Source organism: Scyliorhinus torazame, chromosome 11 (genome assembly GCF_047496885.1).
Source record: "Scyliorhinus torazame isolate Kashiwa2021f chromosome 11, sScyTor2.1, whole genome shotgun sequence".
NCBI lineage: Eukaryota > Metazoa > Chordata > Chondrichthyes > Carcharhiniformes > Scyliorhinidae > Scyliorhinus > Scyliorhinus torazame.
Genome location: NC_092717.1, coordinates 4,814,817 through 4,840,847, shown reverse-complemented (window position 1 = coordinate 4,840,847; position 26,031 = coordinate 4,814,817). Strand labels below are relative to the sequence as shown.

Below are 26,031 nucleotides of genomic sequence, written 5' to 3'. Positions count from 1 at the left end.
TGTGGCGTAGGTCGCAAAGGTCGACCGGTTGACAAAAGTGGGTCCCGGGGAAAAAAAGTATGAAAAACAATGCCTTGTCCTATATTCTGGAATTGCGTCTGTGACCTGTAACTGTCGGCTTTGGGCTACCTCAGTCCACACACCAGGAGAACAAGTGTTTCAGCAACTGGCAATGCTCTTGATTCATTTCAAATAATCAAAGGAGACTTCACAATGTTTAAAAGGTTCTATTCTGAAAGTCAGAATAGCTGCCATGTGTTTTGTCTTTGTCGATCTCCTTTATTCCCTTCCTATAATTGGTAACAATGTCACCAGCTCCTGATACCATTCGTTGATATTCCAGTTTCAGGAAGAGGAGTTCCACAACAGCCGAACATCATTTCCAACCTCGACCCAACAATGATTAACATCAATGTTCAGTTTCGCGTCTTCCGCTGCTTTTACCAAAACTGTGCACCGCCTCCCAGAGCAACAGTGACCAGTGGAGCTCCAGATTATAAGTAAGACATTATATTGAGCAAGGACTGGATTGGCGAGGAAGGAGGGGAGATGATTAATATTTAATCAGAAATCTCTCAACTGACTGTTACAATCGATTGACAAACCCTCATCTCCTCTCTGGGTCTTGCTAATTTGTATTCTCTCGTTAATGAGCATGCAACAGTTTTGAAATCTAATTCCCGAATCTTTGCATTTATTTTGCTTGACATCTACCCCTCAATTCAGCTTTGAAAATGGTTGTTTTCCTCCCCCAGCGTGTGGTCAAACTCTTCCTTCTGGGAACTGAGATCAGAAAACAACTACAGCATTCCTGCTGAGGGTGACAGTGTAGTGATTCCCAAAGGTAAGGTGTGAAGCTCAAACTTCCCAAATCCCAAAATAAAAACTGGAGGTCTGTAGTAAGAACAGAAAATGTTGGGAAAACCCAGCAGGTCAGGGAGGCAGCACCGATGAAGAATCATATTGGACTCAAAAGTTTAACTCTTCCCCTCTCCGTGGATGCTTCCAATCCTGCTGAATTTTTCCAGCATTTTCTGTTTTCGTTTCTCAATCCCAATTTCCATAATCCCGGTGTTTGCTGCCTCACAATTGTACACACACAAATTGTAGTTATTTCTCCCTGGATTAAAGCAGATCCCAGCGGGAACTGTCTGGCCAAACTCCTGCGCATGTTTGCGAAGCAGGTTGGGGCGATTTAGAGAGAATTTGATCGCGCAAAGTGCACGTTCGGCCGAAGGAAAGATTTGTAATTTTGATTACGTTTTGAAACAATTTACAAATCTCACAAGATGGAAATGCACACCATTAAGACCCTCGCTACATCTGTATCATTACACAATGTCCGATTGGGTGATCCAAAAAAAAGACTTGAATTTCTATAGCACCCATCCTGATCTCAGGACATCGCCTGTGCTTTACAGCCTATGATGTACTTGTTAAAGCGAAATTACTGTTATACTGTAGGAAATGAGGCAAGCAATTGTAACAGCAAACCCCACAACGTCGATGTGATTATAACCAGATCATCTGTTTCAATTATATTGTTTAGAGGATCAATATTGATCAGAACTCAGGGACAACTCCCTTGCTCTTCTTCAAATTGAATCTGCCATGTTCACCTGAGAGGGTAGACATGCCCTCGGTTTAACAGCACACTGACAGTGCAGCACTCCCTCAGTACTGACCCTCTGACAGTGCAGCACTCCCTCAGTACTGACCCTCTGACAGTGCAGCACTCCTCAGTACTGACCCTCTGACAGTGCAGCACTCCCTCAGAACAGACACTCTGACAATGCAGCACTCCCCTCAGTACTGATCCTCGACAGTGCGGCACTCCCTCAGTACAGACACTCTGACAATGCAGCACTCCCTCAGTGTTGACCCTCTGACAGTGCGGCACTCCCTCAGTACTGACCCTCTGACAGTGCAGCACTCCCTCAGTACAGACACTCTGACAGTGCAGCACTCCCTCAGTGTTGACCCTCTGACAGTGCAGCACTCCCTCAGTACTGACCCTCTGACAGTGCAGCACTCCCTCAGTACTGACCCTCTGACAGTGCAGCACTCCCTCAGTACTGACCCTCTGACAATGCAGCGCTCCCTCAGTGTTGACCCTCTGACAGTGCAGCACTCCCTCAGTACTGACCCTCTGACAGTGCAGCACTCCTCAATACTGACATTCTGACAGTGCAGCACTCCCTCAGTCCTGACCCTCTGACAATGCTGCACTCCCTCAGTACTGACCCTCTGACAGTGCAGCACTCCCTCAGTACTGACCCTCTGACAATGCTGTACTCCCTCAGTACTGACCCTCTGACAGTGCAGCACTCCCTCAGTACTGACCCTCTGACAGTGCAGCACTCCCTCAGCATTGACCCTCTGACAGTGCGACACTCCCTCAGTACTGACCCTCTGACAGTGCGGCACTCCCTCAGTACTGACCCTCTGACAGTGCGGCACTCCCTCAGTACTGACCCTCTGACAGTGCAGCACTCCCTCAGTACTGACCCTCTGACAGTGCAGCGCTCCCTCAGTACTGACCCTCTGACAGTGCGGCACTCCCTCAGTACTGACCCTCTGACAGTGCGGCACTCCCTCAGTACTGACCCTCTGACAGTGCAGCGCTCCCTCAGTACTGACCCTCTGACAGTGCAGCACTCCCTCAGTACTGACTCTCTGATAGTGCAGCACTCCCTCAGTACTGACCCTCTGACAGTGCGGCACTCCCTCAGTACTGACCCTCTGACAGTGCGGCACTCCCTCAGTACTGACCCTCTGACAGTGCAGCACTCCCTCAGTACTGACTCTCTGATAGTGCAGCACTCCCTCAGTACTGACCCTCTGACAGTGCAGCACTCCCTCAGTACTGACCCTCTGACAGTGCAGCACTCCCTCAGTACTGACCCTCTGACAGTGCGGCACTCCCTCAGTGTTGACCCTCTGACAGTGCAGCACTCCCTCAGTACTGACCCTCTGACAGTGCGGCACTCCCTCAGTACTGACCCTCTGACAGTGCGGCACTCCCTCAGTACTGACCCTCTGACAGTGCAGCACTCCCTCAGTACTGGACCTCTGACAGTGCAGCACTCCCTCAGTACTGACCCTCTGACAGTGTGGCCCTCCTTCTGTACTGAACTTCTGACAGTGCAGCTCTCCCTCAGTGCTGCACCGGGAGTATTGTCCTGGATTATATGGTCAAAACTCTGGAGTGTGGCTGGAACTCACAACTCCAGCGGCATAAAGGTTTAGGTTTAGATTCCCTACAGTGCAGAAGGAGGCCATTCAGCCCATCCGGCCTGCACGACCCTCTGAAAGGGCACCGTACCTAGGACACTCCCCCGCCCTATCCCCGTAACCCCACATAACCTTCACATCTCTGGATGCTAAGGGGCAATTGATCAAGGCCAACCCATCTAACCTGCACATCTTTGGACTGTGGGAGGAAACCGGAGCACCCGGAGGAAACCCACGCACACACGGGGAGAACGTGCAGACTCCACACAGACAGTCACCAGGACGGAATCGAACCTGGAACCCTGTCACCTGTGAGGCAGCAGTGCTAACCACTGTGCCGATGAGATTGGTATGCAGAGATGTCTGGCTGACGATTGATGATTTGAAATGGCAAAGGATTCCAGAAGACACACAGTAAATGAACAAAGGCCAATTATCTCGTGAAGCTTTTCAATTTTCAGCCCAACCCACCACCATGTCCTCCCAACAGCGTGCCACAGGGCCATTCCGAAATCCCTCCATTCCACAGAGAGTGAGCCCTTGTCATACCGATTACTGGCATGGCCTCTCTCTATAGATTACACACTCATCACAGTGAGAGGCAGCGTCAAGATGGCCAGAAAGAGGTCAAAGATTTGAGGATTTTTGTCAAAATGCAGAAGGGTGGCGTATTAAACAATAATTGTTCATGTTTAAACAAATTATTCCTGCAGGCACCTGGCTGGTAGTGGACATCGCGATTCCTCCACTGCACAACCTGACCATCTTTGGTACCTTAGAAATTAAGGATGAGATTTCAATGTTGGCCAATCATTCAAATCATTCATCGCCCTACACGAATATCGTCCTGAATGCAACATACATTTCAATTCAGGTAATATGCCGAATCGACCAGGTGTGCGACCAAAAGGGCGAGGGTTAGATTCAACCGGGTCGGGGGCTGGAGGTTGACTAAATGGAGATCTCCAACATTGTGTTGTGGTTCGATGAGTTAAGTGATGAGCAGCCTGTCATGGTGGGACAGGGACTTAACATCACCACTAAAATGAATAAGGAGGTTTTACAAGCACTCTTTGCACAGAGGATGGTTTACAATGTACATCCTGGTGTTGAAGCATTGGCAGCAATAAAACTGAACCGGTTGCTTGAAAAAGGAATATTAAAGGGCATGGTGAGAATGGAATCAGATTGGATGGGATTTTAAAATGCGTGGGAATGTGCTCAGACTGGGTGGGATGTTTAGGGATACAGGGAATGAGGGGGGGGGTGTAGTTAGCCTCACGCCCTTGAGCACTCCTGCCTCCTCTGCCAACGTGTTTACTGTTATGTTCTGTGTTGTGGCCGTGGTAATGATGCACACAGGACATCTAGTTCTTTGACTAGTAAGATAGTTTATTAACAGAGTGAGCACTTGGAAAGATAACTAATGATGCAGAGGGTAACAAATAATTGAACTCTCCTGGAACTACTTCTGATGTGACTGTCCTCTAGTACAACTTACTACCAACTGCCGTATCTGTGGCGCCACATGGTGTATCTCTATTGCCACCTGCTGCTCGGAGGTCATATGGATAACTATATGCATTAATGTGTATATGCATATCACCACATTTGCCTCCGCTGTGTGAGGGGTGGTTCAGGCAGCTTTTCACCTGTGGTACTGTGAGTGTGTTTCTATGCACAGGGAGGGAGGTTGATTGCTGGCACCCCAGAGAAACCGTTCCGAGGAGAGCTCCAGATTATTTTGAGGGGAGACCATTTGACTCCAGATTGGCCTTTACAAAACGGACCCAATCAAGGGTCAAAGGTGTTGGGTGAGTTCCCTTTGCAAATTAATTATTACTGTATTGTTAAAAGAAATGTTTAAACTTGTTCAGGCTATGTGGCAGCACAACACAGGAAATAATCTTCCCCAGTGTATTCAATGAGAAGATGTATTGTGTGTGTCTCTGCTTCAGTAGATTAGGCCCAGCCCCTCAGCCGAGCTTCCCACCTTCCTGATCACTTTGACATACCTCCTGCCCACACACCTCCTGCCCACACCCCCCCCCCCTCCCACACACCCCTGCCCACACACCCTCTGCCCACACACACCCTGCCCACACACACCCTGCCCACACACCCCCTGCCCACACACACCCTGCCCACACACCACCTGCCCACACCCCCCCTGCCCACACCCCCCCTGCCCACACACACCCTGCCCACACACCCCCTGCCCACACACACCCTGCCCACACACCCCCTGCCCACACACCCCCTGCCCACACACCCCCTACCCAGACACCCCCTGCCCACACACCCCTGCCTACACACACCCTGCCCACACACCCCCTGCCCACACACCCCTGCCCACACACACCCCTGCCCACACACCCCTGCCCACACACCCCTGCCCACACACCCCTGCCCACACACCCCCTGCCCACACACACCCTGCCCACACAACCCCTGCCCACACACACCCTGCCCACACACCCCTGCCCACAAACCCCCTGCCCACACACCCCCTGCCCACACACCCCCTGCCCACACACATCCCTGCCCACACAGGCCCAGCCCAAATGCCCCCTCCCCACATGCCCCCTGCCCATACGTCCGCTGCCCACACACACCCTGCCTCACACCCCTACACAAATGCCCCCTGCCCATACGCCCCCTGCCCATACGCCCCCTGCCCATACACCCCCTGCCCATACACCCCCTGCCCATACGCCCCCTGCCCATACACCCCCGGCCCATACACCCCCTGCCCATATGCCCCCTGCCCATACACCCCTGCCCACACACCCCCTGCCCACACACACACCCAGCCCATACACCCCCTGCCCACACACCCCCTGCCCACACACACACCCAGCCCATACACCCCCTGCCCATACGCCCCTACCCACAGGCTCCCTGCCCACACGCCCCTGCCCACACACACACCCAGCCCATTACCCGCTGCCCATACGCCCCCTGCCTCACGCCCCCTGCCTCACGCCCCCTGCCTCACGCCCCCTACTCCTTACCAAGCATCCTAAGTATTTTTGGAGAGAGGATTTCCAACTTTCTAACCCTCTTCTCTGACAAAACGTTTCCTGATCTCACTCCTTGTCCCACTGTGCTCCCAATGTAACTCCAGTATTTGTTTTCTATGCGGGATTCAGAGTTGTTTGTTTCTGAAGCTGTCGGCCAGTTTCCTCTGAGTACACAGAGCTGCAACTCTGTTTTATTGTCCTCGATTTGCAGGTGTATTCGGAGAGCTGGATCTTCACGGTATTCCCCATCTGGTCTACAAAACCAAGCTCGGTTTAACAGCACCAGCCGACTCCCTCAACATAACTCTGGCAGAAGCTGTCGATTGGCAGGTACATGCAGCTGGCTGTACATTGGCAGCACTGAAGATTTGGAGAAAGATGCTTTTCAGGGGGTATAACCCTCCTCCCACTTCAATAAGGATTGGGGTGAGGTGGACGGGTGAGATCAGGAGGTGGAACTTCACTGAAGGACCAGGCGGAGACTATAGAATAGGAGCCGAATTACAGGAGGTGCGGAGTCTAAAGGAGTGGAAGTGGGGCCCAGTTCAGGTTGGCCCTGTAACCCCCCCCCCCCCCACTAAAGTGATTTTATTTTGTCCTGGGGACAGGACTGGGAACCCCCTCCCTTTCGTCTTCTGGGGCGGGGGGGTAACTAACCCCATAACTAACCTCATAGCACCCACCTTCACATCCTCTGCCAGTCTGTGCCCCTCCTGTGAGAGGTAACTGTGGCTGCCGCACATGTACTCCCTCCCTCTGCCTGACCCCCCTCCCCCATCAAACACCGAGGGTGCTTCCTGCCCCACCCAGGGGCTAATGTTTAACCCAATCACAGCTTCTGACTGCACCCACTTTAGAAAACTGGGGGCTGTTGGTCAGGAGCTTGGCGGTTTACTGAAACCAGGCTAAAGGGGAAAATGTAAAGGACATCCTGTTTATCTGATGGTTCAAATGTGACTGGCATTCATTTATTCAGGAAGGTGATGAGATCGTGGTGTCAAGCACCGGCTACGACCATATGGAAACAGAGACCAGGACCATCCACTCCATCTCCTTTGATAGGCGGACACTGGGCTTGAATGAACCACTTCTATACACACACCTCGGTAAGTAGCAGCTGATTGGATGTTCTAGCAGGTCTCTTGGCCGAATAAGAATCAAGATCTGGACACCCTCTGCTACAGATTAACCTCGGGAGAAAGAAATTATATATAACCTGTGGCACAGAAACACCTTTTCCTCAACCAGTCCATGCCAGTCTCAATACTCCCTCAGATTTACCTCCCCCTCTCCTCAAACCTCTGCTCATCCTTCCTCATCTTACTCTAACCCTCTACTCCTTTCTCCCTCATGTACAAGTCTAGCTTCTCTACGATCATTCAGTGAGTTCCACACTCTCACCACTCTGGGTGAAGATGGTTTACTGAATTCCCAATTGGATTACTTGGTGACTGCTCTGTATTGAGGGTGTTGGGCTCTGCTCTGTATTGAGGGTGTTGGGCTCTGCTCTGTATTGAGGGTGTTGGGCTCTGCTCTGTATTGAGGGTGTTGGGCTCTGCTCTGTATTGAGGGTGTTTGGCTCTGCTCTGTATTGAGGGTGTTGGGCTCTGCTCTGTATTGAGGGTGTTGGGCTCTGCTCTGTATTGAGGGTGTTGGGCTCTGCTCTGTATTGAGGGTGTTGGGCTCTGCTCTGTATTGACGGTGTTTGGCTCTGCTCTGTATTGAGGGTGTTGGGCTCTGCTCTGTATTGACGGTGTGGGGCTCTGCTCTGTATTGAGGGTAATGGGCTCTGCTCTGTATTGAGGGTGTTGGGCTCTGCTCTGTATTGAGGGTGTTGGGCTCTGCTCTGTATTGAGGGTGTTGGGCTCTGCTCTGTATTGAGGGTGTTTTTACTCTGCTCTGTATTGAGGGTGTTGGGCTCTGCTCTGTATTGAGGGTGTTGGGCTCTGCTCTGTATTGAGGGTGTTGGGCTCTGCTCTGTGTTGAGGGTGTTGGGCTCTGCTCTGTATTGAGGGTGTTTGACTCTGCTCTGTATTGAGGGTGTTGGGCTCTGCTCTGTATTGAGGGTGTTGGGCTCTGCTTTGTATTGAGGGTGTTGGGCTCTGCTCTGTATTGAGGGTGTTGGGCTCTGCTCTGTATTGAGGGTGTTGGGCTCTGCTCTGTATTGAGGGTGTTGGGCTCTGCTCTGTATTGAGGGTGTTGGGCTCTGCTCTGTATTGACGGTGTTGGGCTCTGCTCTGTATTGAGGGTGTTGGACTCTGCTCTGTATTGACGGTGTTGGGCTCTGCTCTGTATTGAGGGTGTTGGGCTCTGCTCTGTGTTGAGGGTGTTGGGCTCTGCTCTGTATTGGGGGTGTTGGGCTCTGCTCTGTGTTGAGGGTGTTGGGCTCTGCTCTGTATTGAGGGTGTTGGGCTCTGCTCTGTATTGAGGTTGTTGGGCTCTGCTCTGTATTGACGGTGTTGGGCTCTGCTCTATATTGAGGGTGTGGGGCTCTGCTCTGTATTGAGGGTGTTGGGCTCTGCTCTGTATTGAGGTTGTTGGGCTCTGCTCTGTATTGAGGGTGTTTGGCTCTGCTCTGTATTGAGGGTGTTGGGCTCTGCTCTGTATTGAGGGTGTGGGGCTCTGCTCTGTATTGAGGGTGTGGGGCTCTGCTCTGTATTGAGGGTATTGGGCTCTGCTCTGTATTGAGGGTGTTGGGCTCTGCTCTGTATTGAGAGCGTTGGGCTCTGCTCTGTATTGATGATGTTTGGCTCTGCTCTGTATTGAGGGTGTTGGGCTCTGCTCTGTATTGAGGGTGTGGGGCTCTGCTCTGTATTGAGGGTGTTGGGCTCTGCTCTGTATTGATGGTGTTGGGCTCTGCTCTGTATTGAGGGTGTTTTTACTCTGCTCTGTATTGAGGGTGTTGGGCTCTGCTCTGTATTGAGGGTGTTTGGCTCTGCTCTGTATTGACGGTGTTGGGCTCTGCTCTGTATTGAGGGTGTTTGGCTCTGCTCTGTATTGAGGGTGTTGGGCTCTGCTCTGTATTGAGGGTGTTTGGCTCTGCTCTGTATTGAGGGTGTTTGGCTCTGCTCTGTATTGAGGGTGTTTGGCTCTGCTCTGTATTGAGGGTGTTGGGCTCTGCTCTGTATTGAGGGTGTTGGGCTCTGCTCTGTATTGAGGGTGTGGGGCTCTGCTCTATATTGAGGGTGTTTGGCTCTGCTCTGTATTGAGGTTGTTGGGCTCTGCTCTGTATTGACGGTGTTGGGCTCTGCTCTGTATTGAGGGTGTTTGGCTCTGCTCTGTATTGAGGGTGTTTTGGCTCTGCTCTGTATTGAGGGTGTTGGGCTCTGCTCTGTATTGAGGGTGTTGGGCTCTGCTCTGTATTGAGGGTGTTGGGCTCTGCTCTGTATTGAGGGTGTTTGGCTCTGCTCTGTATTGAGGGTGTTTGGCTCTGCTCTGTATTGAGGGTGTTTGGCTCTGCTCTGTATTGAGTGTGTTGGGCTCTGCTCTATATTGAGGGTGTTTGGCTCTGCTCTGTATTGAGGGTGTTGGGCTCTGCTCTGTATTGACGGTGTTGGGCTCTGCTCTGTATTGAGGGTGTTGGGCTCTGCTCTGTATTGAGGGTGTTGGGCTCTGCTCTGTATTGAGGGTGTTTGGCTCTGCTCTGTATTGAGGGTGTTTGGCTCTGCTCTATATTGAGGGTGTTGGGCTCTGCTCTGTATTGAGGGTGTTGGGCTCTGCTCTGTATTGAGGGTGTTGGGCTCTGCTCTATATTGAGGGTGTTGGGCTCTGCTCTGTATTGAGGGTGTTTTTACTCTGCTCTGTATTGAGGGTGTTGGGCTCTGCTCTGTATTGAGGGTGTTTGGCTCTGCTCTGTATTGAGGGTGTTGGGCTCTGCTCTGTATTGAGGGTGTTGGGCTCTGCTCTGTATTGGGGGTGTTGGGCTCTGCTCTGTATTGAGGGTGTTGGGCTCTGCTCTGTATTGAGGGTGTTGGGCTCTGCTCTGTATTGAGGGTGTGGGGCTCTGCTCTGTATTGAGGGTATTTTTACTCTGCTCTGTATTGAGGGTGTTGGGCTCTGCTCTGTATTGATGCTGTTGGGTTCTGCTCTGTATTGAGGGTGTTTGGCTCTGCTCTGTATTGAGGGTGTTGGGCTCTGCTCTGTATTGAGGGTGTTTGGCTCTGCTCTGTATTGACGGTGTGGGGCTCTGCTCTGTATTGAGGGTGTTGGGCTCTGCTCTGTATTGAGGGTGTTGGACTCTGCTCTGTATTGAGGGTGTTGGGCTCTGCTCTGTATTGAGGGTGTTGGGCTCTGCTCTGTATTGAGGGTGTTGGGCTCTGCTCTGTATTGAGGGTGTTGGGCTCTGCTCTGTATTGAGGGTGTTGGGCTCTGCTCTGTATTGAGGGTGTTTGGCTCTGCTCTGTATTGAGGGTGTTGGGCTCTGCTCTGTATTGAGGGTGTTGGGCTCTGCTCTATATTGAGGGTGTTGGGCTCTGCTCTGTATTGAGGGTGTGGGGCTCTGCTCTGTATTGAGGGTGTTTGGCTCTGCTCTGTATTGAGGGTGTTGGGCTCTGCTCTGTATTGAGGGTGTTTGGCTCTGCTCTGTATTGAGGGTGTTGGGCTCTGCTCTGTATTGAGGGTGTTGGGCTCTGCTCTATATTGAGGGTGTTGGGCTCTGCTCTGTATTGAGGGTGTTGGGCTCTGCTCTGTATTGAGGGTGTTTTTACTCTGCTCTGTATTGAAGCTGTTAGGCTCTGCTCTGCATCCACTCTATTAAAACCTTTCAGACTTATAAAGATTTCTATGTGGTTGCCCCCTCAGCTCTCCTCGAGTCCCTGCCTGTCCATCTTTTCTTGACGTTTCTTTGTCAATCTCTTTTGCACCCTCTCCGATGCCTCAAAGTCTTTTTTTTGTGATATTGTGACCAGAAGTATACCCAATACTCCAAGGTCTGAACAAACCTCGATACAAGTTCAGGCTAAGTGGCTGGGGGAGGCTGATCGAGCAGTGGCAAAGTCTGAATTTATCCTCGCGGGGTAAGGAGGTCCTCAACTTGGACTAATTGTCAATGTTGGCTCGGGGAACCGCATTAGGAGCCCTCCATGCAATTCATGAGCAGGTTGGCTGAAGACCCAGGTCAGTGATCCGCTGCATCTGAGGCCTAGAGTTTCAACAACCACCTGCATTTATGTAGTGCCCTTAATGTGGTTCAATGACCCAAGCCACTTCACAGGAATGAAATTCAAATGGAGAGAGGAGGGACTAAAAGGATAATGTATTCTCAAAAGCACCATTAATGCATTTGCAAAGGTAAATTAGTGAAAATTATGATGGAACTCCATAATGGAGAAATTCACAGAATTCTTACCATCAAATGTGTTACTCTACAAAGAAATTGAAAGTAGCCACATTTCCAGGTTGTTGTGATTATTTTGGGGGGAGTGAGATGTCTGTCAGTGTCAGTGTCTGTGTCTGTGTCAGTGTCAGTGTCAGTGTCAGTGTCTGTGTCTGTGTCTGTGTCTGTGTCTGTGTCTGCCTCCATCGCGGTTGATCAATCTGATTGGGAGATTTGTTGTTTCCGTTCCAGGGGAAACACATGAATTGAAGGGAAGAGGCCAGAGTTATACGCTGGCAGCAGATATCGGCCTCCTCAGCAGGAACATCAAGATCATCGGCCACAATCACCCTGACACAGCAGAGGAACTGTTCGGAGCAAGAGTGCTGATCAGTTCCTGCTTTTATCATGATCTGGAGTTCAAAGGTATCTCTTCCTGTTGTAGCTGCTGAAATCTCCAAAATGAACCGGGAACATGTATTCACCGGTGACATTGTTCTTGGTGAATGTTAAAGTTTTATAGGCAGGAAGGTGATGTGAGGAAGTGTTACCCAGGAAAAGGCCGAGATCTGTCAGCACCGGGTTCAGAGTGCAGAGCCAGACAATGTCCTGAGCTGCGGTCCCAGGGTTCAAGGCCACTGGATGGGCAGGGTTTCAAACCCTGTAATTAGGGATTACTGAGGCAGATCCTGTGACCGGGGGCGTTGGAAATAATTTGGGGGCGCACAGAATCGGGGGCGTCATCCTCCGACCCCCCAGAGGGTCGGAGAATGCCCGTTGGCCGCCGTGAATCCCGCCCCCGCCAGTTGCCGAAGCCTCCGAAGGGAGAAAAGTCGGCGGGGCGTTAATGGCGCCGCTGCCGCGGAGAATGGCACGGGTCTGCGCAAGGCAGCCGATTTTCGGCCTGCCGATATTCTCCCTTCCGGATGGGCCGAAGTCCCGTCGACGTGATGACCGTTCACGTCGACGTCAATCAAACCTCCTTTTCATCGGCGTGACCCGGTGCTCCAGGTTCACGCCGACCAGCGAGGAGGTGAGTGACGGCCTGGGGGCTTGGCCGCTGGGCAGGCGATGGCGTGGCCGCAGTCTGAATGCGTGAGGAGAGGTGTGTCTCGGCTTGTGTGTGTGTGTGTGCGGCGGGGTGGGGGGGGGGGTTAGAATAGGCTGGGCTCCGGGGGAGTGCCGGGAGGGGGTCCGTGCCGGGGAGGGGGATGGGGGGGGATCCGTGCCGGGTTGGATGTTGGGGGCAATCCGTGCCGGGGTGGAGGTGGGGGGGGGGTCCGTGCCGGGGTGGAGGTTGGGGGGGGTCCGTGCCGGGGAGGGGGATGGGGGGTCCGTGCCGGGGTGGAGGTTGGGGGGGGGTCCGTGCCGGGGTGGAGGTTGGGGGGGTCCGTGCCGGGGTGGAGGTTGGAGGGTCCGTGCCGGGGTGGAGTTTGGGGGGGGGGGTCCGTGCCGGGGTGGAGGTTGGAGGGGGGGTCCGTGCCGGGGAGGGGGGTGGGGGGTCCGTGCCGGGGTGGAGGTTGGGGGGGGGGTCCGTGCCGGGGAGGGGGATGGGGGGTCCGTGCCGGGGTGGAGGTTGGGGGGGGGGGTCCGTGCTGGGGTGGAGGTTGGGGGGTTCCATGCCGGGGTGGAGGTTGGGGGGGTTCCGTGCCGGGGTGGAGGTTGGAGGGGGGGGCCGTGCCGGGGAGGGTGATGGGGGATCCGTGCCGGGGTGGAGGTTGGGGGTGGGAGTCCGTGCCGGGGTGGAGGTTTGGGGGGGGGTCCGTGCCGGGGTGGAGGTTGGGGGTGGGGGTCCGTGCCGGGGCGGTGATGGGGGGGGGGTCCGTGCCGGGGTGGAGGTTGGGGGGGGGTCCGTGCCGGGGTGGAGGTTGGGGGGGTCCGTGCCGGGGTGGAGGTTGGGGGGGGGGTCCGTGCCGGGGTGGAGGTTGGGGGGGGGTCCGTGCCGGGGAGGGGGATGGGGGGTCCGTGCCGGGGTGGAGGTTGGGGGGGGTCCGTGCTGGGGAGGGGGATGGGGGGTCCATGCCGGGTTGGATGTTGGGGGGGCGTTCGTGCCGGGGTGGAGGTTGGGGGGGGGGTCCGTGCCGGGGTGGAGGTTGGGGGGGGTCCGTGCCGGGGAGGGGGATGGGGGGTCCGTGCCGGGGTGGAGGTTGGGGGGGGGTCCGTGCCGGGGTGGAGGTTGGGGGGGTCCGTGCCGGGGTGGAGGTTGGAGGGTCTGTGCCGGGGTGGAGTTTGGGGGGGGGGTCCGTGCCGGGGTGGAGGTTGGAGGGGGGGTCCGTGCCGGGGAGGGGGGTGGGGGGTCCGTGCCGGGGTGGAGGTTGGGGGGGGGTCCGTGCCGGGGAGGGGGATGGGGGGTCCGTGCCGGGGTGGAGGTTGGGGGGGGGGGGTCCGTGCTGGGGTGGAGGTTGGGGGGGTTCCATGCCGGGGTGGAGGTTGGGGGGGTTCCGTGCCGGGGTGGAGGTTGGAGGGGGGGGTCCGTGCCGGGGAGGGTGATGGGGGGTTCGTGCCGGGGTGGAGGTTTGGGGGGGGTCCGTGCCGGGGTGGAGGTTGGGGGGGGGTCCGTGCCGGGGCGGTGATGGGGGGGGTCCGTGCCGGGGTGGAGGTTGGGGGGGGGTCCGTGCCGGGGTGGAGGTTGGGGGGGTCCGTGCCGGGGTGGAGGTTGGGGGGGGGGGTCCGTGCCGGGGTGGAGGTTGGGGGGGGGGTCCGTGCCGGGGAGGGGGATGGGGGGTCCGTGCCGGGGTGGAGGTTGGGGGGGGTCCGTGCCGGGGAGGGGGATGGGGGGTCCGTGCCGGGGTGGAGGTTGGGGGGGGGTCCGTGCCGGGGTGGAGGTTGGGGGGGGGGTCCGTGCCGGGGTGGAGGTTGGGGGGGGGTCCGTGCCGGGGAGGGGGATGCGAGGGCAAGTGAGTTAGTCCACCTGGCCAGGTGCCAGCCTCCAACAGTTGGACCCATGCGGTCCATGCCACCTGGCTGGGGGGAGGAGGGGATATGGGCAATGATGACATGTCGTCGTTCCCCTCCCCCCCCACCAGGCCGTCATGTTTTCCGATCATCCAGCGATGTTGGCCGCCGTAGTGGCAGCCGCTCATGTCTATGTTGCCCTGGATGAGGAGGAGGAGGAGGAGGAGGAGCGTGCCAGAGAGGCGGCGCAGGCTGCCGCAGAGGGACAGGCGGCAGCCGCCCAGGCTGGAGGGACACCTGACCGACAGGACGAGGAGGGGGAGGAGGACGTCGCGGCCCCACGGCAAAGGAGGCACCCGAGTGTACCGGCCCCGGCAGTCATACCAGGACCTCACGGACCGGGAATGTAGGAGGAGACTCCGGATGAGGCGGGAAACCGTAGCACACATCTGCCACCTGCTGGCACACCTGTCACCGCGTGGCACCGACGGGGAACACCCTCTCCCCGTGTCCGTCAAGGTTACGGTGGCCCTGAACTTTTATGCAACGGGGTCATTCCAGGCACCGAGTGGGGACCTGTCCAGCATATCGCAGACATCGGTGCATCGGTGCATCCGGGCAGTGACAGATGCCCTTTATGCCATGGCGCACCGCTACATCCGCTTCCCTGTGGACCGGGCCAGCCAAGATGCCCTGGCCGTGGGCTTCTCTGCCGTGGCCGGGTTCCCCGTGGTCCAGGGCGCGATCGATGGGATGCACGTCGCCGTGCGGCCACCTGCAGATAACAGGGCCGTGTTCACCAATAGGAAGGGGACCTATTCGATGAACATATAGGTGGTCTGCGACCACCGCATGATGATCCTGCACGTCTGCGCCCGTTACCCAGGCAGTGTACACGACTCATACGTGTTGTCACGGTCATCCATCCCCGGCATGTACGAGGGACGCCATCCCCGGCTGAGGGGCTGTTTGCTGGGCGACAGGGGCTACCCATTGCGATCGTGGCTGATGACGCCTATACGGAGGCCACGCAATGAGGCGGAGAACCGCTACAATGATGCCCATGTAGCGACAAGGGGAGTGATAGAGAGGTGCTTTGGCGTGCTGAAGATGCGTTTCAGGTGCCTGGACCTCTCTGGGGGCGCCCTCCAGTATCGGTCAAAAAGGGTCGGCCGCATCATTGTGGTGTGCTGCGTCCTGCACAACATAGCCCAGCAGAGGGGCGATGTGCTGCAGGCAGAGGAGGGCGGAGTGGAGGAGCAGCAGGAAGAGGCGCAGTCCTCCCCAGATGAGGGGGATGGGGGTAATGGTCAGGGCAGACGGGGTAGACACAGGCGGGTGGCTGTCCACCGTTACCGGCTGGCCCAGCGGGCACGGGACAGACTGATAGCCGCCCGCTTCACTGACTAGATGGGCGTGGGAATCGGGTAGTATGGCCACAGACCGCACACCATGGCAACAGCCGACCACCCACACCCCCCACCCATCCACCCACCCAGCACCCTCACCCCCCTCCACAACCCCACCCACCCCACCCACATGCACACCACCCCCCCCCCCCCAATTGCCGATCCACCGGCGGCACAACGGGCCGGGCTCACACAGTTGCGGGTGGACGCGTGTCTATTGCAGGCCATGGAGGATGATGACAATCCGCCCTGCGATGAGCTCCTGGCTCTACATCGTTGGACTATGTCTGACCCATGGCCACAGTACCACCATCCACCCGGACCATCCCTGCATGCGGCTGTGACACTGCAGCGCACGGTCCCGTCCTCTGCCCGGGGGATGTTGATGGCGGCCCAGGGGGAAGGGGGCAGACTCACCTGGGGCTGAGGTAAGACCACCCCTCACACACACACTTGCGTTCAACGTACATGACACCCCCGCACGCTTTGGACAGAGCACAAAGGCAGCTTCTGTAGGTGTAACATTGACTTTAATAACCAAAGGAGTTCATGCAAGTGCCCTAGCCCCTAAAACTCATCTGTGCCCTGCACCCGTGCCAACTTACTCAGTGTCTAATTGTTTGGCCTTACGGGCCCTTTGACTACGTCTACGTGGTCCCCCAGACGGTACAGCAGAACTGGAGGTGGACTCCTGTGATTCCTGCCCTCTGACACTGGATCCCTTTGGCGGCCGTTTCCTGGGGCGTCCTGGCCTAGATGGGCCAGGCTGCGGCCCGGGCGACTGGGATGGCGAGCTGCCAGCCTGTCCTGCCCGTTGCCCACCCAATGCACCTGGGACGGAAGGGGGGGGAGTCCGAGGTGTCGCGGTGTACCGGGACCTCCCCTACAGGGGGAGCCGGGATGGACCACACCACCTCCTCCTCCCTCGGGGTGCCCGATGGCCCCCAGGCCTCTACATGGGTGGGGGATGCGAACGGACTGGCCATCCGACGTCCCCCCGACATCTGGCGCTGCCAGTCCTGGAGGCCCGTGCTGGTATCGACAGGGGTCTGCAGGTTTGCAGCCATGGAGCCCAGGGGGTTGGCAAACCCTGTCTGTGACAGTGCGACGCTAGCTCGCACATGGCCACTGGCGCCGATGCCCTCAGCGATGGCCTGCAGAGACTGGGCCATGGCCTGCTGAGACTGGGCCATGGCCTGCAGAGACTGGGCTATGGCGTTGAGCGCCTCTGCCATCTGGCGCTGGCACTGGCTCATGGCCTCCTGTGAGAGGGCAGCCATTTCCTGGGCCACAGACGCCGCCTGCACGGAAAGCCCCAGGCCTCGCAAACCGTTCCCCATGTCTGACACCGTTGCACCCATTGCCTCCACCGCGGACGCCACCCGTGCAGTGTCAGCTTGGGTGGCACGCATGACCAGCACCACTCCCAGCTCCTGGACGCGGGTGGACTCCTCCACCTGCGACCGCAGCCGCCGCAAGCCGCCCGTCACCCTCTTCGCTCGTCTCCGGGTCGGTGGTTGCATCGGATCTATGTGTGGGTGTGGTAACTGCAGGAACCCGGGATCCATCTGGGCGGCAGATGTTCGCTTGGGCTGGGCTGCCCTCTGACCGCCCGGCCCCTCTGCTGCTCCTACCTCCACCTGCTGTACCGGGACGGCTGTGTTGTGCGCACCAGTGAGTGTACCAGACGCCTCATCACTAAAGTGCCCAACCGAGGTGAGTGTTTCTGCGATGGTGGAGGGTGTTGGTGACAGCAGTGGCGTTGTGTCGTGCTCTTCGTCCCGCTCTGAGTCCATGGCACTTTGGGGTGGGGGTTCGTCTCCACCCATCCACTCTGAGTCACTGTCCGGTATTTCGTCTTCCTGGGTAGTGCTGTCCCGGGTAGGGGTGTCCTGGGTAGTGCTGTCCCGGGTAGGGGTGTCCTGGGCAGTGCTGTCCCGGGTAGTGCTGTCCCGGGTAGTGGTGTCCCGGGTAGTGGTGTCCCGGGTAGTGGTGTCCCGGGTAGTGGTGTCCTGGGTAGTGGTGTCCTGGGTAGTGGTGTCCTGGGCAGTGGTGTCCTGGCTCGGATGTGACGGGGGCCTGTGGCTGCCCCCCTCGTCGCTGGGTGGTCGCTCCCGCACGTGACGGGGGTGTCGTCTCCCTGTTGCTCCAGGTCTCTCCGTCTCCCGTGGTGTGCGAGGGGCATCCTGCGGGCGTCGCATGCTGGAGGGTGCGGGTCTCTCCGTCTCCCGTGGCCTCCGAGGGGCATCCTGCGGGCGTCACATGCTGGAGGGTTCGTGTCTCTCTGTCTCCCGTGGTCTCCGAGGGGCATCCTGCGGGCGTCGCATGCTGGAGGGTTCGGGTCTCTCCGTCTCCCGTGGCCTCCGAGGGGCATCCTGCGGGCGGTCTGCATCTGCGGGGATGGGTGCCTGGACGTTTGGTCCTGCGATACACAATGAAGCATGCATGGTTAGACATCAGGCAGTGATCAGGTGATATGGGGGAGGGGGATATAGGGGAGGGGGGATATGGGGACGGGCTGTCGGTGGCTCACTTGCTACTACGCCCCCGACCTCTGCATCAGCAACCTCCCGGTCGTCAGGTCCGCCAGCCAGTTCCAGGGCCCTTTCCTCGTGTTCGGTCAGTGGCCTCTCATCAGCGGGCCCTCCTCCAGTCCTCACATGCTCCCTATCGTTGTGTGCGCGCTTCTCCTGTGGGGGGGCGGGGGGTGGTGGCAGGGGTAAAAGGCAACACTGTTAGGCAGGTATATGAATGCACGCCATCGGTTGCGCGTGCATTGCAGAGGTTAAGGTTAGGGCTGGATTCACTTGGGGATATGGGGGATATGGGGGAGGGGGGATATGGGGGAGGGGGGATATGGGGGAAGGGGGGATATGGGGGAGGGGGATATGGGGGAGGGGGATATGGGGGAAGGGGGGATATGGGGAGGGGGGATATGGGGGAAGGGGGGATATGGGGGAGGGGGGATATGGGGGAGGGGGGATATGGGGGAGGGGGATATGGGGGAAGGGGGGATATGGGGAGGGGGGATATGGGGGAAGGGGGGATATGGGGGAGGGGGATATGGGGGAGGGGGGATATGGGGAGGGGGATATGGGGGAAGGGGGGATACGGGGGAGGGGGGATATGGGGGAGGGGGGATATGGGGGATATGGGGGAGGGGGGATATGGGGGAAGGGGGATATGGGGGAGGGGGGATATGGGGGATATGGGGGAGGGGGGATATGGGGGAGGGGGGATATGGGGGATATGGGGGAGGGGGGATATGGGGAGGGGGGGATATGGGGAGGCTCACCCTGCCTGCTCTGACGAGGTCGTTCACCTTCTTGTGGCACTGGGTGCCTGTCCGTGGTGTCAGGACCACAGCGGTGACGGCCTCTGCCACTTCCCTCCACAGACGCCGGCTGTGGCGTGGGGCAACTCTGCGGCCGTGCCCGGGATACAGGGCGTCCCTCCTCTGCTCCACCGCGTCCAGGAGCGCCTCCACATCGCGTGACTCGAACCTCGGGGCTGAGTGGCGGCTAGCCATCCAGTCGGGTGTTGCGGTCGGGTGTTCCGGTCGGGTGGGGGGGAGCAGCGGGGCCTTATGAGCCGTCACGCCGTGCGGCGCGTATGACGCTGCACGGCGTGAACCACTGCGCAAGCGCGGATCCCGTTACGTCGCTGCTAGCCCATTTCGGGCCGGAGACTTTCGACCCATTTTTCCAGTGTGACGCAAGTGGGATTTGCGCCGTTTTTTGCGCCGATCGGCGGACTTTCCGCCGATAACGGAGAATTTCGCCCGTGGTCTGGGGGCGTAAACACAGAGGAGGAATATCCAATTTTTGTGATCCTGCTTTTAACTTCTGTTCATATAAAATTAATGTTCTGAAAATCACCGGCTCGGTGTACGTGACATAGATGCAAAGTGTCAATATTTTTGCATTACCAACTCATATAGTCTTTGATAACTTCTATACAAACACAAAATAATAATCTTGTAAATCAGTCAAAAGTTCATCATTGTTGCATTTTCCAAACCTTACATTTTAAAATTATTGAGCTTCCACAATAAATCAGGAACAGGTTTTTGAACTGAAGGTATTAACCAATGTTGGCTAAAAAAACGCTCTGGGCGCGTTCTACCCGAATGGGAACATTGCCAACACGAGCCGGGTGTTTCCCAGGCTTGGAGCACCGGGAAAGCCCACGCTATCGAACGTGACTCTGTTCTCATTTGGGTAGATTCGGGGCCACAGCGGGGAACTCCCCGGTGAGCCCGGACTTAGTCCCGTTTCCTGCACGAAGGAGACCCGCCCGCCGGAAGTCCTCAATGCAGGAGTGACATCCCAATCTATCGATTCCCCGACGTGACCCCCGAACACCACAAAGCCTCAGCTCACCGAAAGGGGGGGGGGGGGGGGGGTCCCCCGGGGGTCCCCCGCCCATACTCCCCTGCACCCGCACAGGACACCCACCCTGCCCGATCCCCCTCACGGGAAAAATACCAGCTTGGCACCTTGGCAGTGGTCCTGCCAGCTTGCAATTCCACCTGGGCACCTTGGCACCTCATCCGTGAGTGGTCCAGGAACACACTCAGTGCAAGGGGAGGAATGAAGCAATTTAGTATGTGTTCAGACTCTTTGTCTTGTTAACACCCACACACACTGCTGTGTTAACCCCATAAACACTGCTGTGTTAACCCCACACACACTGCTGTGTTAACCCCGTAAACACTGCTGTGTTAACCCCATAAACACTGCTGTGTTAACCCCATAAACACTGCTGTGTTAACCCCATAAACACTGCTGTGTTAACCCCACACACACTGCTGTGTTAACCCCACACACACTGCTGTGTTAACCCCATAAACACTGCTGTGTTAACCCCATAAACACTGCTGTGTTAACCCCACACACACTGCTGTGTTAACCCCATAAACACTGCTGTGTTAACCCCATAAACACTGCTGTGTTAACCCCATAAACACTGCTGTGTTAACCCCACACACACTGCTGTGTTAACCCCATAAACACTGCTGTGTTAACCCCACACACACTGCTGTGTTAACCCCATAAACACTGCTGTGTTAACCCCACACACACTGCTGTGTTAACCCCATAAACACTGCTGTGTTAACCCCATAAACACTGCTGTGTTAACCCCACACACACTGCTGTGTTAACCCCATAAACACTGCTGTGTTAACCCCACACACACTGCTGTGTTAACCCCACACACACTGCCGTGTTAACCCCATAAAACTGCTGTGTTAACCCCACACACACTGCTGTGTTAACCCCATAAACACTGCTGTGTTAACCCCATAAACACTGCTGTGTTAACCCCACACACACTGCTGTGTTAACCCCACACACACTGCTGTGTTAACCCCACACACACTGCTGTGTTAACCCCATAAACACTGCTGTGTTAACCCCACACACACTGCTGTGTTAACCCCACACAAACTGCTGTGTTAACCCCACACACACTGCTGTGTTAACCCCATAAACACTGCTGCGTTAACCCCACACACACTGCTGTGTTAACCCCATAAACACTGCTGTGTTAACCCCATAAACACTGCTGTGTTAACCCCACACACACTGCTGTGTTAACCCCATAAACACTGCCGTGTTAACCCCACACACACTGCTGTGTTAACCCCACACACACTGCTGTGTTAACCGTACACACATTGCTGTGTTAACCCCATAAACACTGCTGTGTTAACCCCATAAACACTGCTGTGTTATCCCTACACACACTGCTGTGTTAACCCCATAAACACTGCTGTGTTAACCCCATAAACACTGCTGTGTTAACCCCATAAACACTGCTGTGTTAACCCCATAAACACTGCTGTGTTAACCCCACACACACTGCTGTGTTAACCCCATAAACACTGCTGTGTTAACCCCATAAACACTGCTGTGTTAACCCCATAAACACTGCTGTGTTAACCCCATAAACACTGCTGTGTTAACCCCACACACACTGCTGTGTTAACCCCATAAACACTGCTGTGTTAACCCCATAAACACTACTGTGTTAACCCCATAAACACTGCTGTGTTAACCCCACACACACTGCTGTGTTAACCCCATAAACGCTGCTGTGTTAACCCCATAAACACTGCTGTGTTAACCCCATAAACACTGCTGTGTTAACCCCATAAACACTGCTGTGTTAACCCCATAAACGCTGCTGTGTTAACCCCACACACACTGCTGTGTTAACCCCACACACACTGCTGTGTTAACCCCATAAACACTGCTGTGTTAACCCCATAAACACTGCTGTGTTAACCCCACACACACTGCTGTGTTAACCCCATAAACACTGCTGTGTTAACCCCACACACACTGCTGTGTTAACCCCACACACACTGCTGTGTTAACCCCATAAACACTGCTGTGTTAACCCCATAAACACTGCTGTGTTAACCCCACACACACTGCTGTGTTATCCCCATAAACACTGCTGTGTTAACCCCATAAACACTGCTGTGTTAACCCTACACACACTGCTGTGTTAAACCCCACACACACTGCTGTGTTAACCCCATAAACACTGCTGTGTTAACCCCACACACACTGCTGTGTTAACCCCATAAACACTGCTGTGTTAACCCCATAAACACTGCTGTGTTAACCCCATAAACACTGCTGTGTTAACCCCATAAACACTGCTGTGTTAACCCCACACACACTGCTGTGTTAACCCCATAAACACTGCTGTGTTAACCCCATAAACACTGCTGTGTTAACCTACACACACTGCTGTGTTAACCCCACACACACTGCTGTGTTAACCCCATAAACACTGCTGTGTTAACCCCCATAAACACTGCTGTGTTAACCCCATAAACACTGCTGTGTTAACCCCACACACACTGCTGTGTTAACCCCATAAAAACTGCTGTGTTAACCCCACACACACTGCTGTGTTAACCCCATAAACACTGCTGTGTTAACCCCACACACACTGCCGTGTTAACCCCATAAACACTGCTGTGTTAACCCCATAAACACTGCTGTGTTAACCCCACACACACTGCTGTGTTAACCCCATAAACACTGCTGTGTTAACCCCATAAACACTGCTGTGTTAACCCCCACACCACTGCTGTGTAACCCCATAAACGCTGCTGTGTTAACCCCATAAACACTGCTGTGTTAACCCCACACACACTGCTGTGTTAACCCCACACACACTGCTGTGTTAACCCCATAAACACTGCTGTGTTAACCCCATAAACACTGCTGTGTTACCCCACACACACTGCTGTGTTAACCCCATAAACACTGCTGTGTTAACCCCACACACACTGCTGTGTTAACCCCACACACACTGCTGTGTTAACCCCATAAACACTGCTGTGTTAACCCCATAAACACTGCTGTGTTAACCCCACACACGCTGCTGTGTTAACCCCATAAACACTGCTGTGTTAACCCCATAAACACTGCTGTGTTAACCCTACACACACTGCTGTGTTAACCCCACACACACTGCTGTGTTAACCCCATAAACACTGCTGTGTTAACCCCACACACACTGCTGTGTTAACCCCATAAACACTGCTGTGTTAACCCCATAAACACTGCTGTGTTAACCCCATAAACACTGCTGTGTTAACCCCACACACACTGCTGTGTTAACCCCACACACACTGCTGTGTTAACCCCATAAACACTGCTGTGTTAACCCCATAAACACTGCTGTGTTAACCCTACACACACTGCTGTGTTAACCCCACACACACTGCTGTGTTAACCCCATAAACACTGCTGTGTTAACCCCATAAACACTGCTGTGTTAACCCCATAAACACTGCTGTGTTAACCCCACACACACTGCTGTGTTAACCCCATAAACACTGCTGTGTTAACCCCACACACACTGCTGTGTTAACCCCATAAACACTGCTGTGTTAACCCATAAACACTGCTGTGTTAACCCCATAAACACTGCTGTGTTAACCCCACACACACTGCTGTGTTAACCCCACAAACACTGCTGTGTTAACCCCACACACACTGCTGTGTTAACCCCATAAACACTGCACTGTTAACCCCATAAACACTGCTGTGTTAACCCCACACACACTGCTGTGTTAACCCCATAAATACTGCTGTGTTAACCCCATAAACACTGCTGTGTTAACCCCATAAACACTGCTGTGTTAACCCCACACACACTGCTGTGTTAACCCCACACACACTGCTGTGTTAACCCCATAAACACTGCTGTGTTAACCCCACACACACTGCTGTGTTAACCCCATAAACACTGCTGTGTTAACCCCACACACACTGCTGTGTTAACCCCATAAACACTGCTGTGTTAACCCCACACACACTGCTGTGTTAACCCCATAAACACTGCTGTGTTAACCCCATAAACACTGCTGTGTTAACCCCATAAACACTGCTGTGTTAACCCCACACACACTGCTGTGTTAACCCCATAAACACTGCTGTGTTAACCCCACACACACTGCTGTGTTAACCCCATAAACACTGCAGTGTTAACCCCATAAACACTGCTGTGTTAACCCCACACACACTGCTGTGTTAACCCCATAAATACTGCTGTGTTAACCCCATAAACACTGCTGTGTTAACCCCATAAACACTGCTGTGTTAACCCCACACACACTGCTGTGTTAACCCCACACACACTGCTGTGTTAACCCCATAAACACTGCTGTGTTAACCCCACACACACTGCTGTGTTAACCCCATAAACACTGCTGTGTTAACCCCATAAACTCTGCTGTGTTAACCCCATAAACACTGCTGTGTTAACCCCACACACACTGCTGTGTTAACCCCATAAACACTGCTGTGTTAACCCCATAAACACTGCTGTGTTAACCCCACACACACTGCTGTGTTAACCCCATAAACACTGCTGTGTTAACCCCATAAACACTGCTGTGTTAACCCCATAAACACTGCTGTGTTAACCCCATAAACACTGCTGTGTTAACCCCATAAACACTGCTGTGTTAACCCCACACACACTGCTGTGTTAACCCCACAAACACTGCTGTGTTAACCCCATAAACACTGCTGTGTTAACCCCATAAACACTGCTGTGTTAACCCCATAAACACTGCTGTGTTAACCCCATAAACACTGCTGTGTTAACCCCACACACACTGCCGTGTTAACCCCATAAACACTGCTGTGTTAACCCCACACACACTGCCGTGTTAACCCCATAAACACTGCTGTGTTAACCCCATAAACACTGCTGTGTTAACCCCACACACACTGCCGTGTTAACCCCATAAACACTGCTGTGTTAACCCCATAAACACTGCTGTGTTAACCCCACACACACTGCCGTGTTAACCCCATAAACACTGCTGTGTTAACCCCATAAACGCTGCTGTGTTAACCCCACACACACTGCCGTGTTAACCCCATAAACACTGCTGTGTTAACCCCATAAACACTGCTGTGTTAACCCCACACACAGCCGTGTTAACCCCATAAACACTGCTGTGTTAACCCCACACACACTGCTGTGTTAACCCCATAAACACTGCTGTGTTAACCCCATAAACACTGCTGTGTTAACCCCACACACACTGCTGTGTTAACCCCACACACACTGCTGTGTTAACCCCACACACACTGCTGTGTTAACCCCACACACACTGCCGTGTTAACCCCATAAACACTGCCGTGTTAACCCCATAAACACTGCCGTGTTAACCCCATAAACACTGCTGTGTTAACCCCACACACACTGCTGTGTTAACCCCATAAACACTGCCATGTTAACCCCACACACACTGCTGTGTTAACCCCATAAACACTGCTGTGTTAACCCCATAAACACTGCTGTGTTAACCCCATAAATACTGCTATGTTAACCCCACACACACTGCTGTGTCAACCCCATATACGCTGCTGTGTTAACCCCACACACACTGCTGTGTTAACCCCATAAACACTGCTGTGTTAACCCCGTAAACACTGCTGTGTTAACCCCACACACACTGCTGTGTTAACCCCATAAACACTGCTGTGTTAACCCCGTAAACACTGCTGTGTTAACCCCATAAACACTGCTGTGTTAACCCCACACACACTGCTGTGTTAACCCCACACACACTGCTGTGTTAACCCCATAAACACTGCCGTGTTAACCCCAC

The 26,031-nt window shown here is 54.9% G+C and overlaps 1 protein-coding gene across 1 annotated transcript in view; it reads left to right on the top strand.

Annotated features, from left to right (window-relative positions):
* Positions 1–26,031, top strand: part of pkhd1l1.1 (PKHD1 like 1, tandem duplicate 1) — a 291,976-nt gene that overhangs the window by 189,770 nt on the left and 76,175 nt on the right. The window contains 7 exon segments of the mRNA XM_072468659.1: positions 344–500; positions 756–844; positions 3,948–4,108; positions 4,919–5,048; positions 6,469–6,587; positions 7,234–7,363; positions 11,824–11,997. Of these exon segments, the coding sequence (XP_072324760.1) occupies positions 344–500; positions 756–844; positions 3,948–4,108; positions 4,919–5,048; positions 6,469–6,587; positions 7,234–7,363; positions 11,824–11,997 (960 nt within the window).